Raw genomic sequence first — 24801 nt, 5'->3', positions numbered from 1 at the left:
AAGGCTGAGGTGGGAGGATCAAGTTTCAGAAGAGGCTGGGCTACACAAGACTGCCTTAAAAGGAAAAATACAATCAGACATAACAATAAGTAAACATCTACATATACCTAAGGATGAATTTGAAGATAAACTTATTTTTTGATTTTTTATTATGCTTACAGTGTTCCTTCTGCATATATGACCAGAAGAGGGAGCCAGATCTCATTATAGATGGTTATGAGCCAGCATGTGGTTGCTGGGAGTTGAACTCAGGACCTCTGAGCCACCTCACCAACCCCAAGATAAACTTTTTTTAAGTGGAAAAGCAAGCTCAGATAGTATGAAAGCATGCTACCCTTGTTCAGCTATACCCCTTGTCTGCAAAGAAGAGCTCTGGAAATATCTATGAGGAGCAAATCACAGCAGTACCTCTGGGGGAGGCACTCGAGCAATGGGGGAGGGCTAGCAGGTCCCTATTATTACTTTATAGATTTCTACAATATGCATGTACTCTTTATCACACTATATAAAAAAAATGGAGACTGGGGTGATGGTTCAGTGGGCAAAGGGTTTGCCCCACCATGGTAAAGATCTGAGTTTGGACCCCCAGACCCTAAGGAAATGAAGAAACATGGTCTGTGATCCCTGAGCTCCTACAGTAAAGTGGGAAGTAGAAACGGAAGAATCCCTGTAACCTATTGGCGTGCGTGCGTGCGTGTGTGCGTGCGTGCGTGCGTGCGTGCAGTTAAATTTTGGTTTTGCTGCTGTATAATGAACTTACTGTTTTTCCTTAGTGCACACACGTAATCTTAGACAATGCTGACGTCGTCCTGAGTCGGGGTCAACTGAACTCCATCCAAAAGAATGATGTCCAGATTGCAAACCCAGATTTCATCTGGGACTCTGTCAAAGAGAGGAGACTATTGGATGTGAAGGATTATGATCCCAAGTCACTGGCTACAATGCCACCGCCAAGTGGAAGGAGCTGTGCTGGTGAGTTCGTCTTACCAAGCACTTAATGATTTTAGATGTCATGGTAGACATTTGGACACGTCAGCAATGTTATGAGGAAAAGGAAATCGTCCAGGAATACTACAAAATAATTATGCTTCATTTTACCACAGAAACAGGAAATAAAATCCTGAAGGATAAAAGGCCAGCTTAGCAACAGATCTAGATTTTTCAATGTGAAGTCTAGTGAGGTCAGACTCAAAATGACTAAAAATCCCTGATGGTCTCAGAATATTTGATGTGTGATTTTCTTTAAAAATCATTATAGTTTCATTTCTTTATTTTGTGTATGTGTGTAAATGTATGCGCCATGGGGTACTTGTGGAGACCAGAGGACAAGCATGGGTATTGTCCTTTGGGATGCTGTCCATCTCCTTTCAGATAGGGTCTCCCACCGGTGTGGACTCACTAATTATCTAAGATGGATTGTGAGGGAGCCCCAGGCGTCCCTCTGTGTCTTCCTCCCCAGCACAGGGATTCCTAGATTGCCCTGCCGTTCTCAGTCTTTCTTAGGGGCTGGGGATAAAACTCGGGTCCTCATGCCTCCAAAGTGCTTTACTATCTACGCCATCCCCAGGCCTGTGTATAATTTTAACCTGGGGTAGAATAATCTGTGTGTTAAGAAAGTGATTGCTGGGCTGGTAAGATGGTAAGGATGATCACTGGAGCCTCGGAGTTCATGGCCAGCTCCGACAACAGGGTGAAACCTTCAACTGAAAGTATCCAAAAACCCAACAAACAAAACAGAACTGAGGCTGAGAGTGTGGCTCAGCAATAGAGCGTTTACCTAGCATACGTAAGGCCCTGAGTTTGAGTCCCCAGAACACTGAACGGGGAGGGGAATTATAGAGCAAATATCCCTATTTAAGAATCATAATGCTGGGCAGTGGTGGCACACGCCTTTAATCCCAGCACTCAGGAGGCAGAGGCAGGTGGATCTGAGTTCAAGACCAGTCTGGTCTATAGAGCGAGTTCCACTGACAGCCTGGGCTACACAGGGAAACCCTGTCTTGAAAAAACAAAACAAACAAACAAAAGAACTTAATAATTCTAGCAGTTAGTTTCACGGTTAATTATAAGTCTTAACAGTCAACAAGTTTTCCTTTTATTTCTAGAGGTGGAAACAGAAGATGTGTCTTTGGACAACACCCCAGAAAATGAGAACACCCAAGACACTCAGTAAGCAAAATATTTTGTAAACTTCAATCATAGTATTAAAAATACAAATATGCGGGGGCTGGAGGGATGACTCAGAGGTTAAGAGCACTGGCTGCTCTTGCACAGGTCCTGAGTTCAATTCTCAGCAACCACATGGTGCCTCACAACCATCTATAATGGGATCTGGTGCCCTCTTCTGGCATGCAGGTATAGATGCAGGCAGAACACTGTATACATAATAAATAAATACATTAAAAAAAATACAAATATGCTCAGAGTCGTGATGCCTGCCAGTTACCAGCACTTGGGAGGCTGAGCCAGGGCTGAGCTACCTATGGGGACCTGGTCTCAAAAAAACCAAAAACCAAAACGAACAAGCAAAGGACAGGTGATACACTGGACTCCTTTATATTATAAAAGGACTTGATGTAGCCCAGAAAACCACTGCTAGGAGTCAGAGCCCCAGGATGTGGTGACCAGGGAAGGTGGCCGTGTTTTTTGTGTCTGCTTCTGTAGCCTGTCCTCGACTCCCTGTGCACTCAAGGTGCTGGGCATTAGTGCTTGGAAATTCAGAAGAGGAGGATGGAGATTTCCCTGATCATCCCTCACTGAATGCACAGGTTAAATGATCACACTCCACCCACAAATATGTAAAATCAGAAAATAATAACTAGTAAATTAGTTATGCAGAGGATGAATCCAGCTCATTTTTCATAATTGTTTAACTGTTTCTAGACTACTTAAAGAAGCACCAGGGACTTATTACATACATCATAAAGAATTAGGGGATCTGTTGGGAGATTCTGCATGGTCCAAAGTTCCACTTCAATTTTAAATGTTTAATTATACAAATTTCAGGGTTTCTGCAGAGAATGTTGAGATTCCTCATTTTCTTGAAGACTTTGAAGTTGTGAAATATAACATCTTGGAAAAGGTAAGAGTCTGATTTCTACTTAGAGAAAAGAAACTGAATAATTTCTGAAAACATTTCATTTTTGATAATTTTCTCATTGTTTTGAAAAAGTTGTTCATATTCTAAATATCATATTTCCTGTAACATGAGTTGGTTTTTACTACTTAGAAAATATTTGTTTGCTGGGAGGTGGTGGTACACGCCTTTAATCCCAGCACTGGGAGGCAGAGGCAGGTGGATCTCTGTGAGTTCGAGGCCAGCCTGATCTACAGAGCAAGAACCAGGACAGCCAGGGCTACATAGAGAAACCCTGTCTGAAAAAACCAAAGGAAAGAAAGAAAGAAAGAAAATGTTTGTTTAATTTTGCCCGGTGCCGTAGCTCACGCCTATAATCTCAACACTTAGGCCGCCAAGCCAGAGGGTTATGAGTTCAAGGACAGCCCCAGCTACACAATGAAACCCCCTCTCAAATAAAACCCAAAAACTAAATAGATTTTAAAGAAGAAAAAGACATTTTTTAGTGTTCTTAATGAAAGTAATTCATGCTCATAATATATCTTGTTTGTTTTTTGAGACAGGATCGCATGTATCCCAGGCTGGCCTTGAACTTGCTACACAGTGAAAAATGACTTTGAACTCCTGATCCCTGTGCCTCCACCTCCCAAGAGCTGGGATTATAAGTTTGCACCATGCAGTTTGTGTAGTGTCTGAGATCAAACCCGAGTTCCAGGCATGCTAATCAAGCACTCTCCCAACCGAGCTACAATCTAGCCACTTACAACCGATATTAAACAATATAAAGCATCAATCTGGCATTAGAAATAAACCTCTACCCTGTTATTAACTGTTTCTCATATTTGGAAAAGATAGATTTGACGCCAAATATTTATGCCATGTTGAATTGTTCCTTTTGCTTTTTAAAGGAAAACAGAAGACTTTATTGACAGAGTCACACAAATTAAAATCAACACTTGCCTTCCTTCAAACACTTTTTAGATGATGGAATAAAATATAAATTTAAAGGGATATTTCCCTTATAATGTGAAAAGTGACATATAAATACACAGAGAAAACTATACCGAAGTACTGACAGTGATTCTATTGCTGTGATAGGGTTTCAGGTGACTTTTACTCTCTGGATACTTTTGTGTTTTCTAATATACTTCTCCAAATGAGCATGCGTTGCTCCAGCACATTAGGCAGCCTTTTCCGATGTGGAGTGTGGCTAGTTCCCATAGCTCTGCTTCTGAAATGTACCCTGTCTTGCAGGTGGGCATGGATGGAGGCCAGGAGATCGTGGTGGTAGAGTTGCAGTGTTCCCGGGCCCCAGGGCACTGCCCCTTTGTGATATCGGCACACTTCCTGGCCGGCAGCGCGCAGGTGAGTCAGAGTCCTGTGTCTTCACTCTTCCCGTTTCTAGTTTGCTCAAGCCACCAACCACCATGCTGAACGTTTTCTCCTTATCTGGGGCATAGTCAGCTGGGGCTGCAGAAGTGAACAGAATGGGCCTGGGTGGCTTAAGCAACAGAATCTGTTTCTCCCCGTACTGGAGGCTGAACATCAAAGATGAAAAGACAGCAGAGATCCTCCTCGTCCATCATTCCCCCCTCCTCCTCCATCTGTCCTTCTCCTCTTCTACCTTTTCCTCTCTTTCTCCCCCCACCCCCCACCTTTAAAAATGAGACAGAGGGTCTCACTCTGTATTCCAGGCTTGCTTCAAACATGGCCCTCCTCCTTCAGTAGCCCCCACAAGTGTTACCATTACTGGCATGAACCACACCTGCCTCACAACAGGTGCATCCCTGGGACCGACTGTGACAGTCCTGACACTGCTGTACATGTGAAATACTCAGGGCTCATGGTCATAGAATGCTGGAGATCACGAGGCAGGCTTCACAGAAGCCATAACCTTTGTCCTAGTTCACTGTCAAGTCAGGAGCCCAGCTGTGTCTAAAACAATTCTGAAATAAAAATAGATCCAGAACACACACCCAAAGATTAAATACAGTATGCACCAAGCTTCGCCCACTGGGGAGCCTTCTCACATAGATATTCAGCCGTGCAGATCTACTGTGGCCAAAACACAGCTGGCAGGGCACAGAGTCCATTCTTCAGTGAGAAAGGCCCGCACACAGGTCCACAGAGGCTCTGGAAGCTTCTCATCTGGCCCCTAGCCCAGATGTCACTCAGGAGTAAAGACACACACATCAAATGGGACCATCTGAGAAGCCCTGGCCCTCAGGAGCTCATATCTCTCATAGCACAGGTTCCAGGTGACCCTGGAGATGCACTCTGTTCTATGAATTACTCTCAAGAAAGTCCAAAGCTTTGGTTTCCACCACACACTCACTGAAGTGCTCATCTTGGTGCAGATTTACCAGCGAAGTCATTACAATTACAGCCAACTGTTTTGGAAGGGGTAGAAGGTTTGCATTTTGAGACGGATCTCACTCTTGCCTCAACCTCTCAAATGTTGGGATTGCAAGCCTACATTACTGCACCAGCCTTATAGCTGCCTTTAATAAGGTTTCCATGGAAACAGAGCTAGAACCTTAATCCAGGGTCAGGTGTATCCAAGTAGGAGATATTTAACCTTCTGCCCCAAAATATGTGGTTATTTTGTTATTTGGATAAAAAGTAATTCAAAATTAAAAAAAAAAAAAAACCCACAATGGACTGTGTTATATCTTTAAGAAAGAAGAGTAACGCCACGTAGACCGTACTGGTGCCTACCAGCCTTAGCAAGCTCATGTCCACGCCCTCCAGCAGAGGCTGGCTGAGGGGTCCTGTCCACCTGCCAGGAGTAAGCCTCACCTAAGCAGTAGTGAGAGATGTTCTGTAGAAGAGGCTTGCCCTGCCTCATGAAGCCATCTTAGGAGAAATCTCCAAAAAATTCCATCCCTAGGCCACTCTCCATCACTTAACGAAATACCTGAAAGAATTAACTTAGAAAAGGTAGACAGCAGAGAGATGGCTCCGAGGCCACGTGCTTGCTTCTTATCTGGAGGAGTTTGGCTCCCAGCACCGTGTTTAACAATGAAAAGCAAAGCTCTAAGGGCAGGGCTGTCGCTCAGCAGCAGAAGCCTTGCCTAGCAGGTATGAGGCCCGTGTGGTTCTCTTGGGCCCTGGGACAACTGAGATCCAAACCCTAGCCTCTACCTTTTAAATGGAGTGACCTGGGAGTATACCTCATTTCTACAGGTTTCAGAGACCCCACAGTGAACAGTCTGGTGAGTGTGACATCCATCTGGAGCTGTGCACCTCAGAGTCAGGATTAGCCAACCTCTAGGGGACACCAGGACTCCCAATCTTCCTCCATCATCGGGGGTCAGTGTAAGCTGAGTTGCTCAGAAATGGGGTGGGTTTCCCAGAAGAGCAGAGGGCTGGAGAGATGGCTCAGTGGTTAAGAGCACTGACTGCTCTTCCAGAGGTCCTGAGTTCAATTCCCAGCAACCACATGGTGGCTCACAGCCATCTATAGTAGGATCTCATGCCTTCTTCTGGCACAAAGGCATACATGCAGATAGAGCACTCATGTACATAAAATTTTTAAAAAGAAGAAGAATAGAACGTGCCCCACGTGAGTGCAGCCTTGGCTGAGGAGAAGCCTGTGCCTTTCACATCATCTGCCCGACCGACCGGAGCTTTCCTGCCCTTTTCCTCACTGGGAGCTCACTTTGTCTTGACCGATGCCTGTCCCCAGCTGGGCCATCCTTTACAGGGTAGTTTTCCTTTTCTCCCCTACCCTTGATTGACTTTCTACATTTCCGAAAAGGAGTGGAATGCCAGTCTTCCGAGTTCATTCAACCACAGGCTGTGAACGAGCACTTGAATGAATGCGTCCCCACAAGGAGTCTTTTCTCTCCGCTCCGCCCACTCGGGCTTTTGCTCCCACGACTCCACCTTTAAGGCTATCTTTGTGAAAACTGAACAATTTTAGTGTTCCTTTTCTGTTGCTGTGATTCAAAACATCATGACCGCCAGGCGGTGGTGGCGCACGCTTTTAATCCCAGCACTCGGGAAGCAGAGCCAGGTGGATCTCTGTGAGTTCGAGGCCAGCCTGGGCTACCAAGTGAGCTCCTGGAAAGGCAGCTACGCAGAGAAACCCTGTCTCGAAAAACAAAAACAACAACAACAACAACAAAACCCACAAAAACAAAAACAACAACAAAACAAACAAACAAAAAACATCATGACCGAGGCAACTTAGGGATGGAAGGGTTAATTTGGACTTTCGGTTCCGGGGAATAAGGGTCTTATCATATCATGGCAGGGAAGTGTGGCAGCGGGCGGGCATGGCAGCTGGAAGGCAAGCTGAGAGCTGCCGCCTCTTACAGAAAGCAGAAAAAGAAGTAGGAATGAGCCCTGTGACTTTTGGAACTTGAAACAAAGCCTGCCCCGCCTCCATGCAAGGCCACACCTCTAAGCCTCCTCCAAAAACACCTGTCAACGAGGCACCAAGCCCTGAGGTCAGCCGGATGGAGGCATTTCATTCCAACCAACATGATAATGCTTTAAGAAAAGCAAGGTGCAAATATTGTTTCAATACAGTGTCCTAATAGGTTAAAAAAAAAAAAGGAAGGAAGGAAGGAAAGAAGGAAGGAAGGAAGGAAGGAAGGAAGGAAGGAAGGAAGGAAGGAAGGAAGGAAGGAAGGAAGGAAGGAAAAGCAAAGCAGAGTGTAGGTGTTCACTGAGGATGAGTGTGTTCATAAAGTCCCTGTGTCCCTTCTGTGCACTGTAATTCCCAGACGAGAAGAGAGAGCGCCGGAAAGCAAACCTCTGAAGGTGCCAGTGAATATTATGAGCGTTACATTGAGGACCTGAAGAGCCGAGGATTTCTGCTCCAAGACCACTTCACGGCTGAAGCAACACAGTTAGCATCTGAAAAGCTGCAAGCGGTAAGCTAGCGGCTTGATGGGATTGTGTCTTCAAGCCTTGGCTGAGCTGGGAGGGAGGGTGTGCTGTGACGGTTTTTCGGACTGGTTTGTTATTTTAGATACTCCTAACTCTTTAGTCCAGGATGGCATCAAACTCAAACAAACGTCCTGCCTCAGCCTTCTCAGTGCTGAGATTTTTAGATGGTCACCATACCCAGCTGATTTATTGATTTATTTATTTTTTAATGTAGGATCTTACCATGTAAGTCTGACAGGCTTAGAACTTATGATATAGACCAGGCTGGCCTTAAACTCAGATTCATCTGCCTCTGCTTCCCGATTGCTAGGGTTAAAGGCATGTGCCACCATACCCAGTAATTTGAATATATGTTCTAGTTATTTTATGTGTATGGATGTTTTGCCTGTGTGCCTGTCTGTGTACTACATGCACTGACAGAGGCCAGAAGAGGGCATCATGTCCTCTGGAACTGGAGTTACAGAAGGTTATGAGCCGGCATGTGGGTGCTGGGAATCAAACCCAGGCCCTCTGGAAGGGTAGCCATGGCTCTTAACCACTGACCCATCTCTCTAGTTTTGACTCCATTTTTTTTTTGTCAGTCTGTTTTTGTTTTTGTTTTGTTTTGTTTTGTTTTGTTTTGTTTTTTGAGACAGGGTTTCTCTGTGTAGCTTTGTACCTTTCCTGGATCTCGCTCTGTAGACCAGGCTGGCCTCAAACTCACAAAGATCCGCCTGCCTCTGCCTCCTGAGTGCTGGAATTAAAGGCATGCACCACCACCGCCAGACAGAAATACTGTCTTTATAAAAAATAAAAAAAATTAAAAAAGAAAAACTGGCAGAGGAGAAGGGAAGCTAATTAAAAATAAGCTTAAAGGAAGACATGACCCCTGGTTGGGATGTGGGATGAGCCACAAGATTATTGTTTATCTCAGCAACAAACTCCCACATCTTGGAAAGATTTCACTATGTTTGGGGCTATGACTCCAAGCTCCTTAACTCTTACTGCATGTGTTTAATGCCACTGATAGGCCTACACCTCACAGAGTAAAGGAAAGGACAAGAGGAACACAGGAGAAAGGTGGTAGTGGGGGCCCTCCAACGGGAGTGTACGGCAGCGAGGGGTGGGGAGCAGGAGCCCAGTGGGGACAGGAAGCCTGGCTGTACCAGTGGCCTGGGATCCACAAGACACATGAGGCTAAAAGCGTTATCAAGCAGTCACTTGGCTCGCAATCTAGTGACCTGAAGGTATAACCCCATGGCAATGGCATCCTGTGGAAGGCCCCGCGTCTACATAATACCCTGGAGAGCAAGCCGGGCGGGCTGTGGAGCACACTTTTAATCCCAGCACTTGGGAGGCAGAAAACTCAAGGCCAGCCTGGTCTACAGAGTGAGTTCCAGGAGAGCCAGAGCTGTTTCACAGAGAAACCCTGTCTTGAAACAAAACAAAAACAACAACAACAAAAATACCATGGAGAGCAAAGCTCCTCCCTCAAGAAAAGCATCCTGTACTCTGAAGCTCTGCCCTGGGTTCTGCGAACCTTCCACTGGTCTCCACCTCTTAAAGGGTCTGCTACCCCACTACTCCACAGTGGGGACCCAGCCGCCCGCATACGAACCTTGAGGGGCTCTCAAGCCGTTTCCAGCCACAGTCTCTGGCTGTGGGAGCGGGCGCCATGGGCACTGCTGTTTTTCCTTCGTTTCCGGGTCAATACTGTTGTTTTGTTGGTTGTTGTTTGTGAGGTTGGAAGTGGAGCCCAGGGTCTCGGATACACGAGGCAAGGGCTTGACTATTGACCCACAGCCAGCTCCTGTGTCCGTCTTACACAGAGTGCTCACGAGGACTTTTTGTCGCTCTGTTGTTTCAGTTGCTTTTGGAGGAGGTCATAAGTTCAGGCACTCTGAGCCAGGAGGTGAGCCGTTTGGTGGAGATGGTCTGGGCAGAAGCTCTGGGACACCTGGAACACACACTTCTCAAGCCAGTAAACAGCATAAGCCTGAATGACGTAAGTCAGGCGTGGCATTGAATCGAACCTACCTCCTGGTGGACTGGTGTAAACGCCAGTGCTGACAGTCACGCGCTGGTTGGTTTACTCTGAAGTCCACCCCTCACTGTTCTTTCCTCATTCTCTGAAGAAAGGGAGCATCAAGAGAACCAGATGTCCCTGTCATGTCAGTTCTCAGTGATGGTCAATATGGGCCTAAGCATGATGCCAAGGAACAGAGTGGTAGTGCCCCCACTTAGATACCCAGATCCTGACCTACATGGAAACAACTTCAGCCTTTCACCTTCTCTCTGTCTTAGGAAAGGCAGGCTTGCTTCTAGCTCACCGGGACATGCTGTTGTCTTTTCCATCATGTATAACGGTGATTGAAAAAACAAACGATTGACAGAAGAGATTCCCAATGACCCAACTCTTCCGAATGAGTAGTCACACGAAGATAGTGCAGGCAGCCCTCCCTGTGAGATGAAACTGATTGTTTCAGAGAGAAACGGATTTCCTGCTGTTCGGTTCCCAACGCACTCGCATAATTAGGAACACGGCCCTGGTTCGATGTTGACATGACTCTAGGTTTCTCTATGAAAAGCAAGTCTCCTACTGGTGCCTTTGTGTTCCTGTCTGTTCGTGTTCACATATGTGTAGTACACGATGCTGCATTTTTCCTCAGAGGTGTGGCCACGGATAAGTTGCCCATGATCCGGAGAATAACCCTGTACTTGGACAAACGCAAGCAACTCTAAGTGAACTCGGTGGGTCATTTTTAGGAAGATGTTTGTGTAGCAGGGGTACATGTTGAGAAGAAGAAGGATCCAGAAGGAATAGGAGAGGATGAGAGGAAGAGTGATCCAACTGCATACATCTATAAGACTGTCCAAGGATAAATTAAAAATTGTTCTTAAAAAGAAAGAAGCGAAGAGCCCCTGGTTGTTCCCCACAGTTAAGCTGAGACCAGTTTTGCAGGCATCTCCCTTCCTAGCATCATTCACAGCTGAGCCATACCTTAAGGTCAGCACTTGTTTTGGAGGCTGTGTTAGTCAGTTTTCTGTCACTATGAAGAAATGCCAGGGACAATCTGTTTATAAAGAGGAGATTTTTTTATGGCTCACAGTTTAGTAGATCTCTGGTTGTGATGGATTGACCCTGCTGTTTTGGGCTTCTTTTTTTTTTTTTTTTTTTTTTTTTTTTTTTTTTTTGGTTTTTCGAGACAGGGTTTCTCTTGTGTAGCTTTGCGCCTTTCCTGGAGCTCACTTGGTAGCCCAGGCTGGCCTCGAACTCACAGAGATCCACCTGCCTCTGCCTCCCGAGTGCTGGGATTAAAGGCATGCGCCACCACCGCCCGGCTATGTTTTGGGCTTCTGATGAGGCAGCGTATCATATCAGGAGTGTATAGTGATGCAGAACCCACTCGGTTCAAGGCCAAGGAACCAAAGGAAAGAGTGGACTAGGGTTCCACTAGACTCCTCCTCTAAAGGTCCCCCCACTTCCTTGAAGCACCTCCCTAGGGCCTAAGCTTTGAAACACGGGCCTTAGAAAAACAGTTAAGACCCAAACTAACAGGATTGAAACTGTGAAAGAGTTAATAAAAGATATTCTATTTTTCAAAAGGCCCAAACTGTAGCAGAGTCAGCAATCTATAGAAAACTCATAGATCCAATGTCTCCAGCAGAAAACTCATACATCCAATGTCTCCAGCAGCTATTTTAGGTATTTTTATGCATTTCTCTTCTATGATTATCAGGATTTAATTTTTTTATAGTCATATTTGCTTTTCTGTTTGCAGGTGAGTAAAGCAGAGGGAATTCTCCTTCTCGTAAAATCAGCTCTGAAGAATGGAGACACAGCAGAGAAACTGCAAAAGACGATGGCCGATTTCTACCGGCTGATTCCTCACAAGCACCCGGCATCAGAAGAAATTGACCTGAGGTTGTTAGCTCAGAAAGAGGACCTTTGTCAGGTATGCCCCTGGAATACAGAATTCAGTTTAAATGTGTCGCAGGGTCGTGTCTTTAAATTATGGTGAATTGGGGCTGGGAAGATTGCCCAGTGGTGAAGGGCACTGGCCACTCTTTCAGGGCATCTGAATTCAGTTCCCAGCACCCACATGGTGGCTCACAACCATCTTTAACTGCAGTTTTAGGGGACTCGGTCATATTCTGGTATCTGTGGGCACCAGACTTGTGTGTGGTATACACTTATGCATGTGGGCAAAATACTCATACAGATAAAAATAAAACAAATAAGTCTTTAAAAAATAAAATAAAACTGTGTGTGATGGTGCACGCCTTTAATCCCAGCACTCAGGAGGCAGAGATAGGCAGATCTCTGTGAATTTAAGGCCAGCCTGGTCTACAGAGTAAGTTGAAGGATATCCAGAGCTACTTAGAAAGACTCTGTCTCAAAAAACAAACAAAAATATAATAATAATAATAATATCAACAACAACAATAATAATAATGATAGTAATAATAATAATAATAATAAATATAAACGGTGAATAAAGTCAGGCATGGTGGTGCACATCTGTGATCCCAGCACTCAAGGGAGGCAGAGGCAGAAGGATCAGGAGTTCAAGGGCAGTCTCAACTACATAGCAAATCTGAGGCCAGCCTGCGATACATGAGACCATGTCTCAGGGAAGAAAAAAAAGAGGAGGAGCTGGAGAGATAGCTCGGTGATGAAGAGCGCTTGTTGACTTGTAAGACCCAGTTTCCGTTCCTGGCATCCACGTGGTGGCTCACAGCCATCCCTAACTTCAGTTCCAGGGGATCCCATGTCCTCTTCTGACTTCCACCAGCACCAGGCATGTGCACAGTACACATATCTACATACAGACAAAATATTTATACATATAAAATAAAAAACAAACAAATCTTTTAAACATGATGCATGTGCAAGGTGACACACCTTTGATCCCAGGACTCAGGAGGCAGAGGCAGGTGGAGCTCTTTGAGTTCTAGACCAACCTGGTCTACATAGTGAGTTCTAGGACAGCAGGGCTATGTAGAGAGACCCTGTCTCAAAAAAAAGTAAAAAAAAAAAAAAAAAAAAAAAAAAAAAATTAAAAAAAATGTGATGCGTGTGATGATTGTGTGCACTCTTGATGTCAATTTGTTGAGATTTGGAGTCACACTTCTCGACATATCTGTGAGGACGTTTCCAGAATTGTGTGACTGAGGAGGGAGGATTCACCCTGAATGTGGGCAGCAGCAGCCCATGGGCTGGGTCCACGACTGAAGAAAAGGAGAAAGTGTACCGACACCAGCGTTCCATCTCACTCTGCTTCCTGTCTGCAGACAGGAAGTGACCGGCAACAGCCTCACAATCCTGCCACCATGCTTTCTCTGCCACGACAGGCTGTGTCCTCCCCAAAACAGGAACCAAAGCAAGCCTTCCATCCTTGAGTTGCCTTTGTTGGGCATTTTGACACAGCAATAGGAAAAGTAAATAATTTAAAGTACTATGCTAATGTACAGTTGTACTGTGCTATCAGTGAGGCAATTCTTTCTCATTTATCTCATCTATCATCATCTATCTATCTATCTATCTATCTATCTATCATCTATCATCTATCTATCTGTCTATCTATCTACCATTTATCTATCATCTATCTGTATTTGAGATGGGGATTTCTGCATCCCAGGCTAGCCTTCAACTCCTGGGCTCAAGTAATCCTGCCTCAGTCTCCCAAGTAGCCAGGAAAACTGGCATTGTACCAAGCCTTCTGATTTTTAGAAACTTTATTTTTACTTTTGAGAACAGTCTTACACTGCAACTTGGGCTGGCCTGGAACTTAACCTAGGCCAGCCTTGAACTCATGGCAATCCTCCTGCCTCTCCCCAAGTGCTAAGGTTACAGATGTGAGCCACACCCAGCTTGGTACCCAGCATTTCTTCAGTTTAGTATACTACCAATACCAAGTGTTAATCAAAAACTTTGTGGAAAAAAACTAATTTTTATCTTTGTGGAAATTATTAATATAATCTAGATATTAACTTTGATATGTGGTATCTCTAACATCTTTGTACCACTTCTACCCACAGCTAATAAGAGACATGGTGAATGTTTGTGAAACTAACTTATCCAAACCCAACCCACCATCTCTTGCCAAATACCGAGCTTTGAGATGCAAAATTGAACATGTTGAACAGAATACTGAAGAATTTTCCAGGGTGAGAAAAGAACTGTTGCAGAGCAATCACGGGTAAGCACAAAGCAAGTCTCTTGGGATCTGTAGCAGTGTTGTGTTACTGTTTGTTTTTGTTCTTTTAGGAGGCCTGCCACCCAGCTTCCAAATAAATCACACACAGAGGCTTATTCTTAATTGTAAATGTCCAGCCTTAGCTTGGCTTGTTTCTTGCCAGCTTTTTTTTAACTTTCAATTATCCCATCTCCCTTTTGCCCCTGGGCTTTTCTTTTTCTATTCCTGTATACCTTTCTTGGTTTCTTACTCCATTGCTGGTTGTGTTGCTGGGTGGCTGGCCCCTGGAGTCCTCCTCCTTCTTTGGCTCCTTGCTCTCTTCCTCCTAGATTTCTCCTCCTATATATTCTCTCTGCCTGCCAGGCCCGTCTCTGTCATCTTGACATAAATTAGAGTCATCTGGAAGGAGGGGACCTCAGTTGAGGAGCTGCCTCCATCAGACTGACCTGTAGGCAAGTCTCTGGGACATTTTCTTGATTAATGATTGGTATGGATGGCCCAGCCCACTGTGGATAGTGGCAGCCCTAGACATGTGATCCTGGGTTGTATAAGAAAGCAGGCCATGGGGAGCAAGCCAGTAAGCAGCATTTCTCTGTGGTCTCTGCTCCAGTTCCTGCCTCTAAATTTCCTGCTTGAGTTCCTGCCTTGGCTTCCTTTAGTGATAGACTATAACCTATCATCCAAACAAAAACAAAAACAATAACAATAAACCCTTTCCTCTTGCCTTGAGCCATGGTGTTGATCATAGCAACAGAAAGCAAAACGTGTGTGTGTGTGTGTGTGTGTGTGTGTGTGTGTGTGTAAATACATGCACTTGACACAGTGTGCTCTTGAAGATCAGAGGATAGTTTGTCAAGGTTGGCTCTCCCCTTCCACCATGTGGGCTCTGGAGACCATCAGACTTACTGGCAAGCACCTTTAACTGCTGAACCATGGACACCTGAGTTTTCTTGAGATTTCACTTAATAATTTTTACTCTTCTTCTAACTGTATGACCTCAAGGTTTTTCTTCTAATTCTTCCAGTGAAAGTCCAGTAGATGTCTTGCAGATATTTAGAGTTGGCAGAGTGAATGAAGCCGCAGAGTTTTTAAGCAAACTGGGCAATGTGCAGCCTTTATTTCATGGATCTCATGTACGGAACATTCTTGGAATCTTGTCCCGGTAAGACATGCCATCTTTAGTTTTTAGTTTTTAGACTCATCAATGTGAAATATTCCCCTTTCTTGTCTACTTTTGTCTAAATTGTGTGTCTTTGACCCTAAACAATACCAAAGTAAATAAATCACATGGGCCTTTTAGTTAAAAGCAACAAATCTATACATACAGAAAATTATATTTCACTTAAATTTTTTATTTGTGATTATCTATTATATATTTGTGAGTTTTTTTTAAGTGTTCTACATAGGTATAAATTGCTCCTTAAAATTTGGGCATGGTGCATTCAACAGGCTGAGGCAGGATGATTGCATCTAGTTCAGTCCCAGCCTTGGCTACAGAATGAATTCAAGGCCAGCCAGTGTGGGCGGAATTTTCCTGTCCCAGCAGCTGCTCCCAAATAAATGCATGGAGACTTAATATTAATTATAAATGCTTGGCCAATAGATCAGGCTTGTTACTAGATAACTTTTACATTTTAAATTAACCCATATTTTATTTATGTTCTACCATGTGGTTTGGTACCTTATCTCCGTAGGGCATGTTCATGTCCTTCCTGCTTCCTCCTGGAGACTCCTCAGATCCCCCCCCTTTTTCTTCCCAGCATCTTCCCAGTCTGTCTCTCCCGCCCAATCTCTTCCTACCCAGCTATAGGCCAGTCAGCTCTTTATTAACCGATGAGAGTAATACGTATTTACAGTGTACAAAGATTGTTCCACAGTAAGCCAGGGCTATGTACCAAGACCCTGGCTCAAAAAACAAAACTGCAAATGAACACACACACAAAAACCAAAACAATAAATTGCTCCTTCACACACACACACACACACACACACACACACACACACACACCAAAAACCAAAACAATAAATTGCTCCTTCACAATGACCTCATATAAAAAAGAGCTAGTCTACATTTCACAGTCAGAGTGTCCAGGGAATGTGAGTTATTTATCCAAAGCACAACCTTAGTTTTCTGGTTGCTTTGAATAATTTCTTAATATTGGAGAAGAAGCTGAAGTTATAGGGGCAAGGGGAATTATGAGTATATTTTGGTCCCTTAATCAAGCACCTAGGAAAATTGAAAGGTACCACCTGGGTGATTCAATAATCCCAGTATCCTGGAGGCAGAGGCAGGCAGATCTCTGTGAGTTCAAAGCCAACTTGGTCTATATAGCAAGTTTCAGGTCTCCCAGGGTTACATAGTGAAACTATGTCTAAAAAGAAGAGGAAGAAGAAGGAGGAAGAGGAGGAGGAGGGGGAGGAGAGGAGGAAGAAGAAGAAGCTGAAACTCCAGGGCTGGGGATGTGGCTTAGGGGTAGAGTGTTTGCCTAGCATGAGTGAGGTCCTGGGTTCAATCCCAAGTGCTAGAAAACAAATTAATTAATTGTATAGAAAATTGTCTTTATAGGACAAAATCCCAAAAGCCATCTTATAAAATCTATTCAATCTTCTGGTACAAAATTCAAACAGTTGCTATTTCTGTAATCAAGAACAGAAGCCTGCCTTGACCTGTCTGTGTAGAGAAGGCCATGTTTTCATGCTGAGAGAATGCTGAATGTTTGAAGTCCAGTGGGAACCTGTATAAGATCCTGAGCAGTGGAGAGAATCAGTTAGCATTGGGCTGGCTTTCTCTGGGGTCTTGCCTGGAGGAGGCAGGAGCCATGGCCAAGGAGCCTATGTGGTCAAGTCAGTGTTGGAGAAACAACCATAGCTGTAACAAGCTGATGGCATGTGCTGTTCTGGGAGATTACAGTCGTGTTTGGGATCTATGGAGTTACTTCCAGAACTTTCTCAGATGCCGAAACCTCCAGTGCTCAAGGGTCTTATATAAAATGGTGTAGAATCTGCATAGAACAGAAGTGGTTTTTCCCATGTACTTTAAATTAGATCTGTATGGTTTAATCGTGTCTGATACAGTGTGAATGCTATGAAAGCTGTTGCCAGGAAGTGTGGTTTAAAACTAATGACATGAAAAATCTTCATGTTCAGTACAGATGAATTTTTTTCTGAATATTTTAAATCCATGGCTGGATGACTGCAGGTAGGCAGGGCCAGCTGAACTCTGACCTGAGGTTTGTAAAGACAGGTGAATTTGCTGTTGGTCACTGATTTTTTTTTTCTTAATGATTTATTTTTTTTATGTACATTGGTGTTTTGCATACATGTATGTCTGTGTGAGGTGTCAGTTCCCCTGGAGGTAGAGTTACAGGCAGTTTGTGAGCTGCCATGTGGGTGCTGGAAATTGAACCCGGGACCTCTGGAAGAACAGCCAGTGCTCTTAACCTTTGAGCCATCTCTCCAGCCCCTGGTCACTGATTTTTAAAGGCTGTGTGGAAGAGTCCTTTCTTCTGGTAAATCATGATCCCGCCCTTCTCTTTCAGAGGGCTGCTTTTACCTAAAGTAGCTGAAGACCGCGGTGTGCAAAGAACAGATGCTGGAAATCTGGGGAGCGGGATTTACTTCAGCGACTCACTCAGGTCAGTGTGTTCTGTCTCATCCCCCACCACTGAGGCCTCCCTGCAAACTTCCTTCTCTTCCTTCAGTGAGGAAGTCTCTCACCCATAAACACATCATTGAAAGCAGTCAGTTTCCTCAACATCCTGTAAAAGCATGGCTTCTGTGGTGAACGTTTGAGAAATTGTGTTTGAAATCTCCTTAGTGTTTTTCTCTTCCCCTGGACCTTTTAAATTTTTTGTTTTTGTTGCTGTTACTCTTATCTGTTTATTTAGTGTGTGGACATGTGTATGTGGGTGGGGGGAGACATGGGCATTCCACAGTGTATTTGTGGAGGTCAGAGGCGAACTCGACCTCCAGTCAGTTCTTCCCTTCCACCAGGTAGGTCCCCGGGATCCACCTCGTGTCATCCGGCTTGGTATCAGGCTCCCTTACCCACTGAACCATCTTGCCAGCCCACCTCAGCTTTTACATATATTTCCTGGCTGGATCTTCTCCAGCACCCCTCACCTCCTCTACCCCCAGACCCCTCTCATATCACAGGTGGGGACCTTAAGGCCACCAGGGGGCTCTTGCCTCAGGACATGGAACTTAAGTAGGACACATGAGGGAGCAGGCCTTTGCAGGCCAGTGGTATGTGTGACTTCTCTGTTACTGCGGTAAAACACCACAAGATGACCCATAGAAGGAAGAGTTTGTCTGGACCAGTGGTTCCTGGGAGTTAGAGTCTGTGATGGTGGAGACTTGACTTCAGGAGCAGGAAGTCAAGGTCTCACATCCTGAACACAAAAGAGAGCGCGCTGAAAATGCCTTGTGAGGCTTTGAAACTTCAAAACCAGCCCCAGCACACACTCCCTCCAGGAAGTCCACTCACTGCTGAGTCTCGGGAAACAGTGCTGGCACCTGGGGACCAGGTGTTCACTGGGGGGACATCTCATTCAACTATCACGCCAGCCATGCTTGCTCTTGCTGACCACTGCTTTCTCCCACTCTCCATCTAGTGGACTCTGTCTCCTTGTTACTTACTTTTTCTTGAGATGGAGTCTCCCTGTGTAGCCCTTGCTGGCCTAGGACTTACTACATAGATCAGACTGGCCTCAAACTCATATAGATCTGCCTGCCTCTGCCTCCCAAGGGCTGGGACTAAAGGTGTGCCACCACCCACAGCTCCTTGTTATTCTTTAAAATACATAGTATAGGGGCCATCAAGCCAGTAAAGGCTCTTAAAGCACATGCTTGGCAACCCCAGTTCAATTCCCAGAATCCATATAAAGGTGGAAAGTGAGAAGAGACTCCACAAAATTGTCCTCTGACCTCCACAGTCATGCCATGGCCCAGGTGTCCAGCCATCTCTCTCTCTCTCACACACACACACACACACACACACACACACACACACACACACAGACTCTCTCTCTCTCTCTCTCTCTCTCTCTCTCTCTCTCTCTCTCTCTCTCGGTTTGTCAGGTACTGGAGATGAACACCAAGGCCTCACGTGTTAACCAAGCACCCTACCAACTAGTTATAGCCCTATCCTGTTTTGTCTTGTTTTTTAATCTTTAAAAATATTTGTTATTTTTTCACATGTATGAGTGTTTTGCCTGCATGTATGTCTGTCCAGCCTCTGTGGACACTAGGCACCCATGTAGTTTACAGACATACATGCAGGCAAAACAGTTGGGAGGGTGCTAGTGTAGTAGCTGTGAGACCCCCCCCACCTTCTCTGGGAAAAAAAGAGCAGGCCCCTCAGGCATGGTAACACACTCCCATAATCCTCAAACAAGGGAGGTGGAGACAAGAGGATTCAGAGTTAATGGTTAGCCCTGGCCCTGGAGTGAATTCAAGACCAGTCTAAGCTATGACAAGACCCTGTCTTAGAGAGAGAGAGAGAGAGAGAGAGAGAGAGAGAGAGAGAGAGAGAGAGAGAGAGAGACAGAGTCTGATCTGGTTGTCACAAGGAAATGTCACTCTCCACGTAGACTCTTAGGTTATGAGAATAGGATGCCTCTCTTTCCTTTGGCCAGTGCTTACTTGCTTAATATTCAACAATCTTCATGAGCTTTAGTGCAGCAAGTTCAATACAGCTTTCTTTTCTTTTTTTCAATACAGCTTTCTTAACTAACAAAATGGTTTTTCTTTGAGAGGGAGGAAGGATTGTAGGACCCAGAGGGGTCGAGGACACCATGAGAACACGGCCCACAGAATCAACTAAGCAGGTCTCACAGGGTTTTACAGAGACTGAAGAGACTATCAGCATGTCTGGTGACATACTAGATCTTCTACGTATATGTTATGGTTGTGTAGCTTGTTGGGTCGTGTGTGTGTGTGTGTGTGTGTGTGTGTGTGTGTGTGTGTGTGTGTGTGTGTGTAACTCCTAACAGTGGGGGTGTGGGTGTCTCTGACTCTTTTGTCTGCTCTTGGGACCCTTTTCCTCCTACCTGGGTAGCCTCACCCAGCCTTGATATGAGGGTCTGTGCCTCGTCTTATTGCAACTTGTTACGCTGTGTTAGGCTGATATCCCCTAGAGGCCTGCTCTTTTCTGAAGGGAAGTGGAAGAGAAGTGGATCTGGAGGAGAAGGGAGGTGTTTGGGGGACTGGGAGGAGTGAAGGGAGGGAAAGTTGCAGTCGGGATGGAATGTATGAGAGAAGAATTTTAAAAAAGAAAGAAAGAAAAAAGAAAACAAACTGGCTGTGGCTTTGATTTACCACGGTCTCACACATTTCTGATCTGTTCTTTAAAATGGGATTGTGGCCAGGCAGTGGTCGCACACACCTTTCATCCCAGCACTTGGGAGGCAGAGTCAGGGAGGATCTCTGTGAGTCTGAGGCCAGCCTGGTCTACAGAGTGAGTTCCAGGACAGCCAGGGCTACACAGAGAAACCCTGTCTCAAAAAGCCAAAAAAGGGGCGCTGGGGAGGTTGTAAAGTAAACTAGCTATTTTCATTAAAAAAGGTTTTTCTTTTCCTTCATTCCTCTGGCATTCCTCTCAGCACAGCATGGATATTTTTAGGAGCTGACACAGATTGAGCCCCTGAGAACAAAGAGCTTTAACTGCCATAAAGAAGGACGCTATCATACTTCAACCCAAGATTCTGTTTGTTTTATTCTTTTGAGAGAGGGTCTCATGGGGGTCTAGCCCAGGCTGTCTGGGAACTCACAATGTATACTAGGCTAGCCTGGAACTTGCAGTGATCCTCCTGCCTCAACTTTCTAAGAACTAGAATTACAGATGTGTCCCACACTAAAGTTCTTAAACAAGTACATAATGAACAGCTCCTCTTCCTCCTCTTTGTCTTCTCTTCTCTTCCTTTTCTTCTTCAACAGGGTTTTCCGATGTAACCTAGGCCGGCTGTAACTCCTGATCCTCCTGCCTAACTCTCCCAAGTATTGGGCTATAGGTGTGCACCTGCCCAGCGTTCCAGAGTGACGTTCTAGCTTGTGTCTTTGAGATGCTGCAATGGTGGTTCACTTTGGAAGGTTCTCCCTAGAAAGTCTTTTGACAATTCAGGCTTGAGTATCCCTTGTCTGTGGAATTAGATGTTTGTTTCAGATTTGAGATTATTATTTGTATATGCACGATGAGATATCTTTGGGAACACCCAAATCCAAATGTGAAATTCATTCATATGTCTACACCTGATAAATGTAGCCTGCTGGTGGTTTTTTGTTGTTATTTTTTGTTTGTTTGTTTGTTTGTTTCCAGACAAGGTTTCTTTGTATAACAGCACTAGCTGTCTTAGAACTCGCTCTGTAGACCAGGCTGGCCTTGAACTCACAGAGATCCGCCTGCCTCTGCCTCCCGAGTGCTGGAATTAAAGGCATGCGCCGCCGCCGCCGCCACCGCCGCCTGGCTACCTGCTGGTGATTTTATACAGCATGTTTAGTGTGCCATCCCTCGGATTGCAGCCATCACAAGGTTAGGGGTAGAATGCTCCAACTGTGGTGTCACACCAGTGCTCAGAGTTTTCAATTCCAAAGTCATTTCAGATTTTCATTCACAGTTTTGGATTTCAGATGGCCAACCCATGTTTCCTGTACAATGAAGTGAGGCTGGCCGTAGCCGTTATAACCTGTGTTTCTCATACAATGAAGTGAGGCTGGCCGTAGCCGTTATAACCTGTGCTTTATTTCCTCCTTCATGCAGTACAAGCGTTAAGTACTCACACTCGGGAGAGACGGATGGCTCCAGACTCCTGGTTATCTGTGACGTTGCCCTGGGGAAGTGTATGGACTTATTCAAGAAGGACTTTTCTTTAACTGAGGCACCACCAGGCTATGACAGTGTGCACGGAGTTTCAGAAATGGCATCTGTCCCTACAGACTTTGAGGTATTTTATTTCAGGAGACATGCAGACCCAGGGTAATGGGTCAGTAGCCAAGCCCTTGCCTAGCACTTAAAAACAAATCAGTCGGGCAAACAAACAAACAAAAAAAGCCAAAACAGACAAAATGGGCCCCAAATGTGCAAAGACCAGCCCCAGAGGGTTGCTTCTATTTTTATCAAATATGTTTCCATGTAAGTCATGCCCAGCCATCCACCACCCAAATCCAGTCTTTGCTAAATTAACAAATAGGAGTTTCTGCTTCTCTGGGAACAATGGCTGCTCTTCTCTGCGCTTACTTACCTCTTATCGATTCCCATTTGCTCTAGGATGACGAATTTGTTGTTTATAAAACTAATCAAGTTAAAATGAAATACATTGTTAAATTTTGCATTCCTGGAGATCAAGTAAAGAACTTCCATCCTCATGAAAATGCTGAATTAGAGGAACCCAGAGCTGAGCCTTCAAATGTTTCAAAGGTTGAAGGTAAGACAAGTTCCTTGAGCTCTCTTTTATGAGATAATATAAAATAAATTTTTTGCTGGGCGGTGGTGGTACACACCTTTAACCCCAGCACTCGGGAGGCAGAGCCAGGCAGATCTCTGTGAGTTCAAGGCCAGCCTGGTCTACCAAGTGAGTTCCAGGAAAGGCGCAAAGCTACACAGAGAAACCCTGTCTCGAAAAACCAAAAAAAAAAAAAAAAAATTTCCAAAAACAGTTATATTCATTTTTGGTAAGCAGCATCTATGACCTCCTTTTTTCGTTGTATCTTTTTTCTTGAACATATAAAAACCAAGATGCTTCAGAAAGATCACGTGATCTCAAAGCCCCGCCCTGTCGCTGGCGTGCCTAGGTTGCCTTGCTCTTGGGGGTGACCTAATAATGCAATTCATTTTAGGGGTCTCTGTTCTGTTGTTGCTAGAGCAAAATACTAGATGTGTTATAAAGAAAAAAGTTTGTAATATTTGCTTATGTGTGTGTGTGTGTGTGTGTGTGTGTGTGTGTGTGTGTGTGTCCGTGTGGATGCAGGTGTAGAGGTCGGAGAACAACTTGCAAGGCTTTTCCTCTTTTCACCTGTAGGCCCTGGGGACTGGACTCAGTAGGCAGGAGGGGCTTGAGTTCCAGGCCCTCTTACACTGCATACATAGCAAGCCTCTGTCTCAAAACAAACCAGAACAGGAAGGGCTTATCTGGCTTGCAGTTTTAGAGGTTCAGGGGCCTGGTGCTGCCATCAGCTTGGCTCTGATATGGACATCAAGGCAGAGGGTCTCACAGCAGAAACATGGGCAAGGGGGAGAGATCACTCCATGAGACAGTCAGCCAGAGTAGGAAGGAGACCAGCAGCAAGCTCCCACCAGGTCCTACTTTGTAAAGGTTCCGTCCACCCCCAAACATCACACCCTGGGGACTAAGCTTCTAACACATGAACCTTTAGGAGATGAACTATATCCTGTGGTGGTATTGTGTTCCCCAAAATATTGTGCACCCTAATAAACTTATCTAGGGTCAGAGAACAGAACAGCCACTAGATATAGAGGCCAGAAAATGGTGGCACACACGCCTTTAGTCCTAGCATTCCAGAGGCAGAGATCCGTCTAGGTCTCTGTGAGTTCAAGGCCACACTGGAAACAGCCATGCGTGGTAACAAGAGCCTTTAATCCCAGGGAGTGATGGCAGGAGCAGAAAGGTATTTAAGGTGTGAGGACAATGAACTAAAGCTGGTTAAGCTTTCAGGCTTTTAGCAGCATTTGGGCTGAGATGAGGACTCAGAGGCTTCCAGTCTGAGGAAACAGGATCAGCTGAGGAATTGGCAAGGCTGAGAAAGCTGTGGCTTGTTCTGCTTCTCTGATCTTCCAGCATTCACCCCAATACCTGGCTCTGGGTTTGTTTTTATTGATAAGACCCTTTAAGATTCGTGCTACAGTATCCAAGCCATGGCATCCTTATAGTGAGGTCAGAGTACTATAGTAAAGGTGGGTAGAATTAGCAGATGTGACTATAGAGTCAGGAAGCTTGTGTTGACTGTGACTCCCACTTAGCAAGTGGCATTTTCTTGGACACTTGACCTCTCAGATGGGCATAAGCACATGTTCTTGTTAAATGTTGCAATAAGGATGAATGAGAAAAGAGAAAGGGGCCCGCAAATTGTAATGCACACTTAGGTCAAAGAGCAGAAAACACAAATCTCCTGGAAGACCATGGCCCCCTTATAACATCACCTAATAAAACAGTGAAAGCATGTTAGAAGCCAGCCATGATGGTACATGCTTATAATCCCAGCACCTGGGAGTTTAGGGAGGATGCATGCTACAAGTTTGAGGCTTGCCACGACTACACAGCAAGACCCCCGACAATACCCGTCCCCCAAAGCTAGCACTTCTATTGACAACCAAGTTTGTTTGGGTTTGTTAGTGTGGGTGTCCGTTGCGATGCTAGAGACTGATCCAGATGCTTGGACATGCTGAACAAGCCCTCCACCACTGAGCTCACATCCCAGGGCTTTTTCATTTGTCCTTTTTTCCCTTTATTTCTTTCCTGTGCTAAGGATTGAGCAAAGAGCCTCATACATGCTAACCAAGTAAATGCTCTGTTACTGAGTTACATCCCAGCCCTTTTTTTTTTTTTTTTTTTTTTTTTTTTTTTTTTTGGTTTTTCAAGACGGGGTTTCTCTGTGTAGCTTTGCGCCTTTCCTGGAACTCACTTGGTAGCCCAG

General features: G+C 45.0%; 1 protein-coding gene across 1 annotated transcript in view; it reads left to right on the top strand.

Moving 5' to 3' along the window:
* Parp4 (poly(ADP-ribose) polymerase family member 4) overlaps positions 1–24801 on the top strand; it is a 94115-nt gene that overhangs the window by 9506 nt on the left and 59808 nt on the right. Inside the window, exons 3-14 of the mRNA XM_037208506.1 lie at positions 774–972; positions 2106–2169; positions 3007–3082; positions 4331–4441; positions 7810–7959; positions 9822–9959; positions 11737–11910; positions 13997–14157; positions 15179–15316; positions 17694–17789; positions 21911–22094; positions 22418–22574. Of these exons, the coding sequence (XP_037064401.1) occupies positions 774–972; positions 2106–2169; positions 3007–3082; positions 4331–4441; positions 7810–7959; positions 9822–9959; positions 11737–11910; positions 13997–14157; positions 15179–15316; positions 17694–17789; positions 21911–22094; positions 22418–22574 (1648 nt within the window). The remainder of the gene's footprint in view (positions 1–773; positions 973–2105; positions 2170–3006; positions 3083–4330; positions 4442–7809; positions 7960–9821; positions 9960–11736; positions 11911–13996; positions 14158–15178; positions 15317–17693; positions 17790–21910; positions 22095–22417; positions 22575–24801) is intronic.

Source organism: Peromyscus leucopus, chromosome 9 (assembly GCF_004664715.2).
Source record: "Peromyscus leucopus breed LL Stock chromosome 9, UCI_PerLeu_2.1, whole genome shotgun sequence".
NCBI classification, from domain to species: Eukaryota; Metazoa; Chordata; class Mammalia; order Rodentia; family Cricetidae; genus Peromyscus; species Peromyscus leucopus.
The sequence above is the reverse complement of the archived record's forward strand: the minus strand, read 5'-3'. Positions and strand labels throughout refer to the sequence as shown.